At 42.8% G+C, this 15,231-nt stretch overlaps 1 protein-coding gene across 5 annotated transcripts in view; it reads right to left on the reverse strand.

The window, feature by feature from the left end:
* NNT (nicotinamide nucleotide transhydrogenase) overlaps positions 1-15,231 on the reverse strand; it is an 89,957-nt gene that overhangs the window by 53,796 nt on the left and 20,930 nt on the right. For all 5 annotated transcript variants that reach the window (XM_061129832.1, XM_061129831.1, XM_061129829.1 and 2 more), the window contains 2 exons: positions 12,002-12,090; positions 8,984-9,171 (listed from right to left, as the gene is read on the reverse strand). In XM_061129832.1, the coding sequence (XP_060985815.1) occupies positions 8,984-9,171; positions 12,002-12,090 (277 nt within the window). The remainder of the gene's footprint in view (positions 1-8,983; positions 9,172-12,001; positions 12,091-15,231) is intronic.

Below are 15,231 nucleotides of genomic sequence, written 5' to 3' on the forward strand. Positions count from 1 at the left end.
TATACAAATATATGTATACATAAAGAAGAAAGAGATCATTGGTTATGTAATAGATTAGATGTCACAGAAAACTGCTGAACATTTTTGACCCATTGATCTAATGAGTCTCTGATTCTGCCAAGTGTGGTAGACAGAGCAACACAACAGATCCAACGCCCCCCTCCACCGCCCCAGCTCTGTTATCACTGGAGAGGCTACAGACAGCTGTGTTTGTGAACAGAGAGAGATCCTGAGAGTGAATGTGCGAGTCGCTCAGTCGTGTCCGACTCTGCAGCCCCATGGACTGTAGCCCGCCAGGCTCCTCTACCACGGGATTCTCCAGGCAAGAGCACTGGAGTGGGCTGCCATGCCCTCTTCCAGGGGATCTTCCTGACCCATCGGCGTCTCCCACATGGCAGGCAGAGTTTTTACCATCTGAGCTACCAGGGGGTACGGAATGATCCGGACCTAAGCTTAAATAGTCAAGTAGAGTACGCTGCATGTCACTGCTATTCTTGGACCTAGATAAAAATTTTCTCTGCCTAATTAATTATTTGTATAAGGAACCAGAGAGAAAGTCAAGCTGGCAAAAATTTGACTTTTATGAATTGGATGCCTCAAGATATTTCTAGATGTAATACCTAGCAAAAATGATAAGTCAACAGCATGTTTTAGCAGATTAGAGAAACCCCTAAAGATTTATTTAAAGAAGAAACCTAAAAACAAGCCTTTATCCAATAATTAGAGAACACATTTATAAAAATTTTCCCAGGATTATCTTAATAATTTACCTGTTACAGCTATAAAATTCTGTATAGATAAAAATTAAAATTAATCAAGGCTTTACCATGGAATCATAATCTATGGGAATTCTCAAGAAAAGGAAAACAACCTACCAAACTTAAAATGGTAACATAAAAAGGAAACATATATTATATAACATATATGTAAATATATATTACATTAAGCAATAGTTAGTCGCATAGTCGTGTCTGACACTGCAATCCCATGAACTGTAGCCTGCCCGGCTCCTCTGTCCATGGAATTCTCCAGGAAAGAGTACTGGAGTAGGTTGCCATTCCCTCCTCCTGGGGATCTTTCCCACCCAGGGATGAATGTCTCCTGCACTGGCAAGGCAGGTTCTTTACCACTAGCACCACCTGGGAAGCTCATTTAGGTGTACATTAGCTACCAAAATTCCCAAAAAGATTAATGAATATTTATTGTACACTTATTCATAAAACAATTAGAAAGTTATTTTTTAATAGAAATAATACTGTTTATTTTCTTTTCCATGTCAGAAAACTTAGAATGAGATTGACAAAAAAGCCTTAATGAAACGAGTATCTTCAGAAAAGTCAGATGAAAAGCAAGTTAAGTACGGTTTTCCACAGTGAAATCCATGCTAGATTGCCATCTAAAGGCAATGGTTTTCTAACTTCATGAGTTATGTCCATAAGCTTGAAGATTTCAGAGACTCTCTCTGACATACCACAAAATGCTAAAGAATGTCCAGACTTTCTACTGCAAAATTCAACGAGCTGTTCAGTTTGGGTACTATCTGCAAGACAAGCATCACCAGTGGAAGAAAGGAGATTATGCTAATACTCTACGTGCCAGGCCCTACGCTGGGCTTTTTCCCTTAACAAGTCCTCAAAACAGCTCTGCAAGATGAAAATGTTTACCTCCTTTTCAGAGATGAGGAATCTGAAGTTAAGAAAGACACATCAGCTGTTAAGTAGTAGAACTAGAATGCGAATCTACTCTGTCTGGTTCTAAATCCATGATCTGATCGCCAATGAATGGATTAAGCATAAGCAGTTATAAGGGACGTGTCCCCAGTGGCTCGGTGGTAAAAAATCTGTCTGCAATGCAGGAGATGCAGGTTAGATCCCTGGGTCAGGAAGATCCCCTGGAAAAGGAAATGGCACCCCACTTCAGTACTCTTGCCTGGAAAATTCCATGGGCAGAGGAGTCTGATGGGCTACAGTCCATAGGGTCGCAAAGAGTCGGACACAGCAAAAGTGACTGAGCACACACACAGTACAGGGGAAGAGGAAAGCAGCTTTTAGCTCCTCACCAAAATCCACCTTTGCTATGGGCTGAATTGTGTCCCCAGAAAAATTCATATGTTGAAGCCCTAACCCACAGTAACTCAGAATATGACTATATTTGGACATAGAATCTTTAAAGAGATGATTACATTAAATGAGGCCATCAGGGTGGGCTCCAGACCAATGACTGTATCCTTAAAACAAGAGAAAATGAGGACACACACACCAAAAAAAGATACCAAGACTATATGAGGACACAGGAGAAGAGACTCTCTGCAAGCCCAGGAAAGAAGCCTCAGAAGAAACCAAACCTGCTGACACCTTGATCTTGGACTTCAGACAGTAAGAAAATAAATTTCTATCATTTAAGCAACACCACCACTCCTCCCCCCACCACTCCAGTCTGTGACCTTTTGTTATGGCAGCCTTAGCAAACTACCACAATGTTCTCTTATTCCTGTGGGCACTGTGAGACTACAATTCCCACCTTCCTTCACAGTTAGGTCTGACCACGTGACTAGGTCTTTAGCAAGAGAAACGTTAACAGAGGTGGTATGTGCCACTTCTGGGCATCCCGTGCACACTCCTCCATGGCCTTTGGCTACTAGTCAGTGGAACAGAGACAGTATCTTGAGTGACTTTCAGAGCCTCATCACCATGATGGTGATACTGTCGTACTTGAATCCCAGAGGACTACAAGGAGAGCTGCCTTCCAATGTGTCAACCACCCCATTACTGTTAACTGAGCAGGGAATAAATGTCTATAATGTCTGAGCTCTGGGGTGAATCTGTTAGGCAGCTAGACCACCCTAACTAATACTGAGACACAGGAAGGAAGGAAGAACAGAAATGCACAAGGTGGAAGGTGCTGGTTGTAGCTCTAACTCTATTGGGTCCTCCTCACCAGAGCAGCATCAGTCTCCCAGTTCTTTTCATTTCAAGGACTGCCAGGGAGGGAAACACGATGCTACCCAATCTTGCAACACACTTTGGGAGAAACAACAGACCAAACCAGAAGATTCCATGCCATAAATCTTCTTAACGGGATATCTGTTAAATTTGGCCCAGTCTTTCATTAAATGCACTCAAACATACTCTAAACAGTCAAGACTGACACATGGTGATGGAAAACTTCACAACTTTGGCATCTTCTTCTTGATGACAAGTTGTCCTGCTGTGTTGAAAGTTACAAAGAGGTGTGTAGACAGCCTGTGGTTACCAACCCTTGATGTTGCAATATTTAAGTATTTCTTTCTGTCCTTCAAAATTCTCAAAACAAATGAAACTTCATACAAGTAACATTACAAAATTCCATACAATCACACAATGCATTTATTGGAGGGGAGGCTGGTACATGAGTCAGGTTAGTCAATAAAAGAAAGTTAAACCATTCTTCAAAAAAAGTTGGAAATCACTGATCTGTACAGTTCTGTCCTATTGGACCACAATGCTTACAGAATGAAAAGAATAAATCTGAAAAATAAAGCTTTACTTTAGAGAATAACCTTGAGTAGTCATCGAAACAATAATATCTTTGTGGAATTTCATAAATGAAGATTATGTTGCTGAATCAATTATTCTCCTGCCTAAAAGAACAAGTTTGAAATTACTGTGGAAAGTTACTCTTTTGTACTATATTTCTACTCTATATGAAAGACGGATTCCAACAGACAGATGGAGATCTGATGGAGAACCAGTGTTGATTTTCCAGGAGACTGTGAGAGCCCTCAGGTTTGGTCTCTTATGTGTAAGGCCCTTGCATATCAAGGGAGAACATCCCCTCCCAATTCCCCAGAGTCATGCAAAACTATCACAAAGGTCCTTTGCAGGCAGATTCTTTACCACTGAGCCCCTGGGGAAGCCCAAAAATAAAAAATACTGTTACCCTAATCTTCATTGTGCCTAAAAAAGGTCCAAGCAATATATGGCCTAAGCCATTATAATTTATAATCAAGCAATGAATAGCCCCCCTCCTGGCTGACAGGATACTTCTAACTCCTGAGCAGATCATCCCACCACTTCCTAAGTCTATCGTCTGAGAGTCCTAGCTAATCACCTCAAATTGCAAATATGGCAAGAGTCCTAGTTTCGAAAATTTAAGAAAGCTAGCTTCCTTTCTTAGTTTAAGACTAGCCTCTGCAGTATTCCTAGCCAAGAGTATTCGATCTTTCCTTGGATAGCACTGGTAAAATGAAAGAGACTGTACCAACTAAGAATAGAGAAGGAACCCACATGAGCTCAGAACATCTGCTGAGCTACTGCTGTATACGGGGCTCTGCGGTAAGCAGCGTCCACGGCAGAGGTGAGCCAGGCACTCTGGCGGCGCAGGGAGATGGGGCAACCGCAGGGCAGTGAGCTGAGCACTGCTGGCGCTGGAGCCACGGGCAAACGCAACAAGTGCAGGGGGAAAAAGAGTGTTTGCTCCAGAGCAGGGGACAGCAGAAACTATGGAGTAACCACTGAGCTCAGTAGGACTTCAAAAGGCAGAGAAGGGCAGGGACAGCATTCCCAAGAGAAGAAACAGAATGTTCAAAGCCTGAAAGTCTTTGGCCTCTTGGTGCAGATCACAGCAGCCAGCATGACTGAAATCAGGCCCAGGGAGCGTGAAATTAGTTTAACATGAGGCCCCAAGCTAAACCGGGACTAGAAACTGAAAGGCAACAAACACTTCACCAAGGGGTGCAAAATTGAGAGCACAGGGAAAGGGTGGGGGTGGAGAGAGGGGATGTGCTCCAATCCGATGACTTTAGATGCCTTTATCTAACAATGCTGGGAACACGAGCAGTCCAAGTTACTGTCCTTATTACAAAATCCCAGGCTTTCCGGTGCCATTACAAAATGAGGGCAGGACCTGAGGTGGGGAAGGGGAGAATGGAATGTCAAGTGACCCCACGATGCTCATGTTTTGTAAGCGGGTGGCCATCAGGAAAGGTCCTAAATGGAAAAGGCTGTTTCCATCAGGGTGGATTTTCTGTGTGCCGCATGGCACTCCTAAGTGTCTCAGGAATTTAGGCAAAATCTGTTTAAACACACAGTCAGTACTAAACCACTGCAATTCCTCCTCACCCGTCCTAACTTACCAATCAGATTTTCAATCTGATTCAGTCTCTTCCTGATTAAACATTCCAAGTCTATGAAGAGTCTCTCTAGATACTTTTTAATGATGACCCTAAAGGTCACAAAAGGTTGGAAGCACTCCCTGGTGGGTACGGAACCACAAACTGACACTCTCCATTAGGCCCTCTCTTGAAGTTACCTGCCATTAAGTTAAATGCTAGCCCTCATCCATCGCCCAACCCAACTGAGAGGATCTAGAGGATGGTATAAGATACCAGACAGCATAAACCAGATTCCATTGACAGATGAATAGATAAAGAAGCGGTGGTACATAAATACAATGGAATACTACTTAGCCATAAAAAGGAATGCATGTGAGTCAATTCTAATGAGGTGGATGAACTTCAAAGTGAAGTCAGAAATAGAGAAACAAATATTGTATATTAACACATATATATGGAACATAAGGGCTTCCCTGGAAGCTCAGCTGATAAAGAATCTGCCTGCCAATGCAGGAGACCAAGATCAATTCCTGAGTTGGGAAGTTCACATGGAGAAGGGATAGGCTACCCACTCCAGTATTCTTGGGCTTCCCTGGTGGCTCAGATGGTAAAGAATCCACCTGCAATGCAGGAGACCTGGGTTCAATTCCTGGGTTGGGATCCCCTAGAGGAGGGCATGACAACCCACTCCAGTATTCTTGCCTGGAGAAACCTCATGGACAGAGGAGCCTGGCAGGATACAGTCAGTCCATGGGGTCGCAAAGAGTCGGACACGACTGAGCAGCTAAGCACAGCACAGCATGGAATCTAGAAATAATACTGATCATCTATTCACAGGGCAGCAGTGGAGATGCAGACGCAGAGAACAGACTATGGACATGGGTGGAGCGGAGGAAGCAGAGGGTGAGACGAATGGAGACAGTGGCGTGGAAGCATATGCACTACCATATGTAAAGCAGATAGCCAATGAAAATCTGCTATATCAATCAGAGCCCTCAAACCTAGGCTCGCTAACAACCTAGAGGGGTGGGAAAGAGTGGGGGCTGGGAGGGAGATTCAAGAGGGAGGGGACATATGTGTGCCTGTGGCTAATTCATGTTGATGTATGCCAGAAATGAAACCTATACTGTAAAGCAATTATATTTAATTACAATTAAAGCAATTTTAATTGTAAAGCAATTAAAAAGAAACTAAAAAAAATAAAAGCAGGCAGCATAATAAGCAGATGGCTATAGAAACATCTCATTCTACCTAGGATCCTCCTGAGTACAATGCTATTGTGTGTCCAAGCCCACTGACTAATTTACCCACTCTACATGATTGCTGCCTGAAGCAAGCTAACTGCCCATGTTCCTCTCTTAATGTTCTTATCCGGGCCAGGTCTTCAGCACAGCCGCGAGAATCTCTGTCTAAGGAATTGCTACTTGGGGAACTTATGACATTTGACTTAATCCCCTTTGGATCCACTCAAGGAAAACTTCAGAACAACTTATGCTCCAACAGTCTTTCAGGAACGAGACACACACCGTCAGGTGATCCATGCAAAGGCTCGGGACAAACATCAATAAGGGTATAATGCCAAGGACACTATTTTTCAAAGGGCACGTGGACCTTTATATAACCTCTTCAATCTTTTTTTTTTTTTTAATGCTCATAATTTCAAGTTTCAGTTCCCTAGGGATATGAAAGATCTTTAGAAAGACCATCTTCCTTATAATATTTGAATTAGCTTTTCTCTTTTGGAGGGCTTACCAAAAAAAGTAACAGAAAAGTCCTTTTCAGATCAGCCTTATGAGTGCAAGCTCAGGTCAATGGCACTGGTCAAGGACATAGAGCAGGTTTAAAGTGCTCTGAGCAGGTGCTTCAGAAAAGACTGAAAACAGGGAGGGCTCAGCAAAGCAGACTCATAAAACCTCCTCAACAATTTCTTTTTGTATAGTATAGTGTATATTATATTACACTATCATATAATTTGACCTGTTGCTAAAGTACACTTACTATTAACTATTGATATTTATTTTTTTTAAAAAATGAGAGGTTAAAGTCAAGTCACCTCTTCATATGCCCCTTTGTTAGGTTAAAAAAAAAAAAAACCCTATGAGGGGGTAGGCCCGGAAAGTCCAAATGTGTTTTATACAAGAAGTCTTGAGTTCTGTCACTTACTTCAAGCTTTACAATCAATAATAATTCTATGCTGCGCGGCAGAAACTAACACATCATTGTAAAGCAACCACACTCCAACAAAAATATTTAAAAATAATAATGATAATTCTATACACTATGCCCAGATTATCCTCAGTTTTTTATAAAGAATATGGCTTCACTAAAACTACAAGCTTCAAAGCCGCCTCATTTTAATTGCATGAGTAAATGCTTTAGCACCCTCTACTGGCCACTTGTTATATCTAATCAGCTCCTAACTCCTCTGGCCAGTAGGCTGCTAACCTCTCAAAGGTCAGACGGGGGCTACAGCAAAGGCTACCTCACCTCCTTCAAAACCAACTGCGTAACGGCTGAGCCAGCAGCCACCGCCACAAAAGGAGAGGATGAACCCTAAAGTGCTCCCCTGCCATGGCTTGTCCATGAGTCCTACTGTTGCTAGCAGATTTCACAAACAGCAGCCGGAGCGCCTGTCTTGTCTGGTCTGCACCTATCTCCAGTAACCAACCCCAGTCTCATTTCCACACACAGATTTCTCTAGGGGCTGAGCCCAGATCACCTTCCCGCTGTCTGCTTCATCTAGCCAGCTCCAGGGGGATGGAGGTACCTGAAGAGAGCAGCTCACCTGTCAGGTACCATGTGGGTAAACAGAGGACATAACGGAGAGCCTGGGAGGCACCATTTCTCCCACAAGCTCCGAGACATGACGCTGTTAGGTGTATATTAGCCAGATTTGGCAGGGGCAGAGGGAGGAGGACCAGAAGAGAACTTCCCACTTCCCATAACCTCATGACAAAGCAGCTTCCCCTAATCCTCCACAGTCCCCTAGAGAAAGCGAGGCTCCTTTAGCAGGTTCAAACACAAGTAACCTGACCCTGTAATCTCATTATCTGGCTCACTTTCTTTTGGAAAGGGGAAAAAATTAGAGTCAGCTTGGTATTCATTATTCAACAACAGAAGGAAAGGACAGGAGGGGAAGTAGGAATAAAAAAGGAGTCTCTTCACTCCCAAATCTTGCTAGATCAAGCTACTGTGTACTATTTACTACTGATAAATGCTAGCTGCTTTGATATCAATCGTCTGTTGTGTGAAAAACATTCTTTAGAAGATACTGTAAAGGACTTAAGTGATTCCTTCCATCAAAGAGCTCACAATTTGGGTACGAAGACCAAACACTTCAAAGGAAGTAATTAGAAAGTGACAAAGTATCATATCCTTTAGTAAAAACTATATACTGGAAATTCCATAAATACATACACACAAAGCCCCCCCTCTTTCCCTCTCATGTATAGAAAAACAATCATCAAGACATTAATAATGGTCATCTCTGGTGGAACTTTCAATCTACACTTTTTTCCTTCATATTTTTTAGTATTGTTTGGATTTCCTATAATAGAAATGTAGTATCTTAACAAAGAGAACAGAAGTAAATTAAAAACCAATTTTTCAAGGGTGGACACAGAGGACACTGCTTATAAATCTAATATTGTACATAATCTGTGAACACAGATAAAAATATACAGGAAAAAAAACTGAAGACAATATATCACATCATGAATGACCATTTTTCTCCAGGGGCCAAAGTGATTTTGTCTTTTCTGCCTTTCATGTGCTTTCTTATTTTCTAGAAGCAAATCGGCCTTTACTTGAATCCTGATGTTAAACTCACTCTCACTTTGAAATATCGCTCACAAAGGAGCTTTACCAACAACCCCTGATGTAATCACACACCTGGAATAAGAGCTGTGCTGATAAGGATGTCCACCTCCTTACACTGCTGAGCAAAGAGCTTCATTTCGGCCTCAATGAACTCTTTGGACATCTCCTTTGCGTATCCTCCTTGTCCCTCACCAGATTCCTTCAAATCCACCTCCAAGGGCTCAGCACCCAGAGACTTAAACTGCTCCAAAGCTGCGGCCCTGGTGATTATTGAAGGGGAAGCAGCAGTTATTTCAGGTCCTTAATACAGAAATTAAGATCATCATTTACAGAACTTATTTACAAAACAGAAACAGATTTGCAGACTCAAGAGAACAAACTTATGGTTGCCAAGCAGGGGAGGGTGGGGGGAAGGGGTAGTTAGGGAGTTTGGGGTAGACATGTGCACACTGCTATATTAAAATGGATAACCAACAAGTTCCTACTGTATAGCACAGGGAACTCTGCTCAATGTTATGTGGCAGCCTGGATGGGAGGGGAGCCTGGGGAGAACGGATACATGTGTACCTATGGCTGAATCCCTTTGCTATCCACCTGATACTAACATATTGTTAATAGACTATACTCTAATACAAAATGAAATGTTAAGAAAAAAAGATCATTTATATACACATTGTTAAGAAAACTATAAATTCAAAAGTGGACACCCCTTCTTTTGAGATCTCTGACCAGACGGTTTCCATTTTTTTCTAAAGACAGGTAACACTTTTATGATATTTTTTCCTGGAAAAAAAAAATAGGAAATTCTACTAACTTAGTTAACTAAATTACTCAGTTAAGTCACAAAAGGAATTTCATTACTGCCAACTCCAGTCATCAATTTTGTTTCTTGACAGAGGTCCCACTGTCAATAATGAAGTGAGATCTGACTAACATTCAGATTTGACATCAGTCAAATCACTTGTAAACGTTCTGACTTATGGGGACTTTGACCACATAAAGGACCCTTTTACTTAGAAATATTGTTACAAAGTGATTTTTGCCCCTGCTGCTGCTGCTAAGTCACTTCAGTTGTGGCTGACTCTGTGTGACCCCATAGACGGCTCCGCCGTCCCTGGGATTCTCCAGGCAAGAACACTGGAGTGGGTTGCCATTTCCTTCTCCGATGCAGGAAAGTGAAAACTGAAAGTGCCCCTAGACCTCACTAAACAGTGTTTAAGAAAAGCAATCTATAAATGGCATAAATGGTAACATGTGAAGAACCAACACAATAAACTTATGTAAAAATACATTCAGGTTAAAAATAAATAAACACTAGCCAAATTCTATGTACTAGCTGGAAAACCAGATCCAACAAAGCTCTCAGCTCTGTGGTGGACAGTATGGTTTAACTCATCACATCCAGCCCACTACAGTGAATCCCAATCTCCCTAATGACAACAATTACTCCAAGTACTTGCTAAAAATTCAAATTGCCAAGCTCCTCTCCAGACCCACTGAAATTACAATCTCCAGCAGTGGGACCAGAATCTCTATTTTTAGCAAGAGCTGCAGGTCATTCTTATCATTGGGGAAGTTTGGGAAACAGTAGTGGTCTAAGCCCATCAGCCCCATGGCAACCGCCACGGTCAGGGAGAGGACACAAAGGTAGGATGTAGAAGGCAGGGCAGAAAAGGTAAGGGATGGGTCAACATGAGCTTCTCTCCATTTCTGCCAGCTTGAACAAGGACGCTCATACCTCAGCCAAAGCTGAGGACAGCAGAGAGGACAGACAGAAAGACCCTGGCCCTGGATGGCACTGATGAGTGATGAGCTGCTGCCTCTAGTGTGAAAAGGGAGTCCTTCCCCTGGATTTTCACTTCAGAGACCTAATACACTATCTTTTGAATTATTTTTGGCCCGAGCAGCATGCAGGATCTTAATTCCCCAATAGGGATCAAACCCAAGCCCCCTGCAGTGGAAGCGTGGAGTCTTAACCACCGGACCACAGGGAAGTCCCAATAATCCATTTTCTTACACTTTAAGAAAGTGACAGGGCTTCCCAGGTGGCTCAGAGGTAAAGAATCCACCTGCCAAGCTGCAAACGAGGGTTCAATCCCTGGTCCAAGAAGATCCCCTGGAGGAGGCAAGGGCAACCCACTCCAGTATTCTTGCTTGGGAAATTCCATGGACAGAAGGAGCCTGGCAGGCTACAGTCCATAGGATTGCAAAAGAGTCAAACGTGACTTAGTGACTAAACAACAATAAAAAAGTGTGTTCTGAAATGAACCTTTTTTTTCATGTATTTCTATTGGCGTATAATTGCTTTACAGGGTGGTCAGTTTCTGCTGTAGAGTGATGTGAACCTGCTCTATGTATGCATGTACTCCCCCCTTCTTGGACCTCCCTCCCCACTCCCCCCACATCCCACCCCTCTAGGTCATCACAGAACCCCAAGCTGAGCTCCGTGTGCTATACAGCAGCCTGAAATGAAGAACAACTTTAATCAAACTACTCTTTTAAAGAAATTCTAGGAAAATGGTGATGTGTCAGCTTTAAAGAAATATGCAATGGAAATAATCAGGTACTTTCATGTGGGGGCTCTACTGCTGCCCAGTCAACTTCACCTGCTTCCATCCTTCAATGCAGAGCATGCCTCTCAACCCCCCCTCACCCTTCACCCCCCCTATTGCTCTCCAAGATGTTGCCCATACTACTCCCCTTCTTCAAACTCACAACACCTTTTTTCAAGCCCTACCTAGTGCCTAAACACATTTCAAGCAGAAATAAAACACAGTGGAGAAACATGTTAGAAAGTCAGGAGAGAGATTAGCAAATCCTGCTAATCTGGTCCCATTGCTAATCTTCGTGAAAATACAAGTCTGAGTATGAGTTGTTTTCTTAATAATCTCTGCTGTACTGGGTCTGGGTCCTTAATTTTTTCCCCACTAAGTAATATATTTTCACATTGAGTAAACTGTGAAGAAGTGGAAGTATTCTTAAATGGAAAGAAGTCATACAACAGTTTCAATGTACTACTTCAGTTTATAAATTCTAAGAAAAACATAATATTCACCTGAAGCAAAATGTTTTTACCTTAACAGCACTCACCTTGTGTCAAATCCCCGAACAATGGCTCCCATGGACTTGGCTGCACCTGCAGAAGCCAGCCCAGCAACGCCACCACCAACTATCAGAATCTAGGAGAGAAAATAGAACCCGCATGTTTTAAATAAAGTCCATGATCCACTGATTATGTAAAATCATCAGCTAGTGACTCTCAGTGCCAGGTATCACACTTAGCATTCACTATGACACCCGGTGGTGCTGGTGGTGATATTCAGTCCTCAAAAGATGTACCGCGTGGATAGACTACCCTTTAACTGGACCACCACTGTTTTTAAAAAGTTTAAAATACGGCTTCCCTGGTGGTCTAGTGGTTAAGAATCCACCTGCCAACGCAGGAGACACAGGTTCAATCCCTAGTCCAGGAAGATTCCACATGCCAAGGAATAACCAAGCTCTTGAGCCACAACTACTGAAGCCCACGAGCCCTAGGGCCCGTGCTCCGCAACAAGAGAAGCCACTGCAATGAGAAGCCCACACACCGCAAAGAGAAACAGCCCCAGCTCACAACTAAAGAAAGCTCATGCAGAGCAGCAAAGACTCAAAACAGTCAAAATTAAATAAATCTTAAAAAAAAAAAAGTAAAGTTTAAAACAACTTCAGTAAAATAGTGTGATACCCAGCATCTCACTGTAAAAGCTATATACAGCGTCAGTACTGTTGGGAATGTTAAAGACTGACAGGTTCTTTCCCACCATATCAAAGCTACTTCTAATAGCATCCCCAGAGCAATATTTCTTTATGCTCATAAAACATCAAAATAAGTTTCAGAGATGGGTACAACTTTGTGAAGCATCTAATCCTATTTTGAGCTCAAATGCTTCTACAAAGAAGAGAGGGGACCAAGTGCCTAACTTTGATCCATTGTGAATGAACTGTACCTGAAATCCAAACTAATGTAATTAATCCCCCTAACCAAGGCAGGACTGGAGCCAAGGAAATCAAAGAATTCCTCAGAAACAAGAGTCTCCTCGTTCTAAGAAACAAGCTAAGAACAATGTTGTCTCTAGCCTGGAATGGGCCTTCCAGAGAAAAGTCCCTATTGTACTTCTCAGTCAATTGAAGGCAACTCCTTGTTCCTGCTTTAAAAGAGAGAGAGAGACAGAGATAGAGACACCCACAGATACAGTGAAGTTTATAAATTCCCACCCACCCATCATGCCCACTTCTTGTGCCTCTTCAAGAAGAATAGGCTAGTGGAATTGTGCTCCAGTGACCTCTGGGCAGTGTTTTAGAGATCTCATTTATCAATATTAATGGGAATGCTTTGTTTAAGGAGCAGAGGGGATTTAGGGGAAGGGAGACAAAGAGGGACCAGAGGGAATAAGATGCTACTGGGCACCAAGGCACCATCCCACTCCACACACCAAAGCCCAATCACTGGAAAGGAAGGAAAAGAGAAACAAAGAAGGAAAGAGGAAGGAAGGGAGAGAGAGAGAAAGAAAGGAAAAAGAAAGAAAAGAGGACTGGGCCAAGTTATCCTGAATCAAGAAATAACAAAAGATCCCACCATTTAAAAGACAGACTCCGTTCTCCAGAGAGGGAACAGAGGCTGGAAATGGAATAAATACCTACTTATGAAGCCTCCATAAAAATCCCCAAAATACAGGGTTCTGGGAACTCCAGGAGTAGGGCCCAAAGAGGGCACTGAAGCTCCACACCCTTTCCCACCTGCTCTCCTCACCTCTCCCAACAGAATTTTCATCTCATCCTTTATCATATCCTTTCACAATAAACTGGTTAACAGGAAGGAAACTGTTTTCCTGAGTTCTGTGAGCAGCTCTAGCAAATTAATCAAACCCAAGGAGAGGGGCTGGGAACCTCTGATTTACAGCCCATCTGTCAGAAGCATAGGTAGTAACAACCTAGACTTGCAACTGGCATCCGAGAGGTGAGGGCAGTCCTATGGGCCTGAGCCCGTAACCTGTGAGATGTGACGCTACCCCCAAGCAGACAGTGTGGAACTGTGGGGTGCCCAGTTGGTGACGGAGAATTGCCTGGGGTGGGGAAAATCCCCACAAATTTGGTAACAGGAAGCATCAGAAACATGAGCAAGAGTGGAGTTTTTCCAAAACAGTCCTAAATCAGACTTTACCTCATCTGCAAGACAATCTGAATTCTGTAACAAGACCAAGAAGAGAGGACCCACATCATCCAGCCCTGACCTACCTTTCCAACATCATCTCAGATCACACTTCACCTCACTCACCACACCCCAAGACCAGAGGCCTCCTTCATTCTCCTCGAGCACACTGAATTCCATCCCAGCAGTGTCTTTATATATGCTGTTCCCTTGGCCCAGAATCCTGAAGCCCCCTTTCTTTCTTCCCATCCTTGAGGTCCCAACTTAAATGCTACAGGTGCCTTTCCCCATCACCCTAACTACAGTAGCCTGCTCCCATTACCCACCCACCATACCATCCTGTTCATTTCCTCTATATATAAAATGATCTCCTATATTTGTTTGACTGTTTATTTATCTCCTCTCTGTGGCCCCTACTAGAATATAAGTTTCATATGGGAGGGATTTTGTTTGTCTTGTTCATGCCATATTTCCAGCTCCTTCAACATGCCTGGCATGTCATAGCCATCAACCGATTGATTTCAGCTCATTCCAGAGAAGTAAGAACACTCCATATTTAAAGGAAACTCAAAATATTCATTCTACTCTGAAAGGCCCATCTATTATCTAATTCTTCGATATCAGGAAAGTATTTGTGACAGGTAACTAAAATCTCTTATGCTGCAGTTTAACTTCTCAGTAAAAACAGTCACTTTTCCAACTTTTAAAAGCTGACTGATTCTCCTTCCTTTAGTCCTCATCTTCTGTTTCACTTTTTAATCTGTATATTCACAGCTTTCCTCTCAACTTTCATGTCATTCCAGAAAGGTTCTAACCAAAACTGAGTAGTGGACTGTGCATCAAAGCATTCAGCCAGTTTAAGAACAGAAGCCAACTTCTGACCACCATGAGGGCTAGACCTTTACTTATGATCCTAAGAAAGAAGTCCGGATGCAATCACTTCACATATCAGACCTCTGTGTTGTCTCTCTGTACCTTCTCGTTAAGTATTCTGGCCTCCACTTGGACCACTTGCCACTAACTTCACCTGCTTCACCTGGTCTGTTTGGGGGGACTTTTGGGGGAGGGGGGGTGATTTTTTTGGTCACACCACAAGGCATGAGAGATCTTAGTTCCCTGACCAGTGATCAAA

The sequence above is a fragment of the Dama dama genome, chromosome 25 (assembly GCF_033118175.1).
Source record: "Dama dama isolate Ldn47 chromosome 25, ASM3311817v1, whole genome shotgun sequence".
NCBI classification, from domain to species: domain Eukaryota; kingdom Metazoa; phylum Chordata; class Mammalia; order Artiodactyla; family Cervidae; genus Dama; species Dama dama.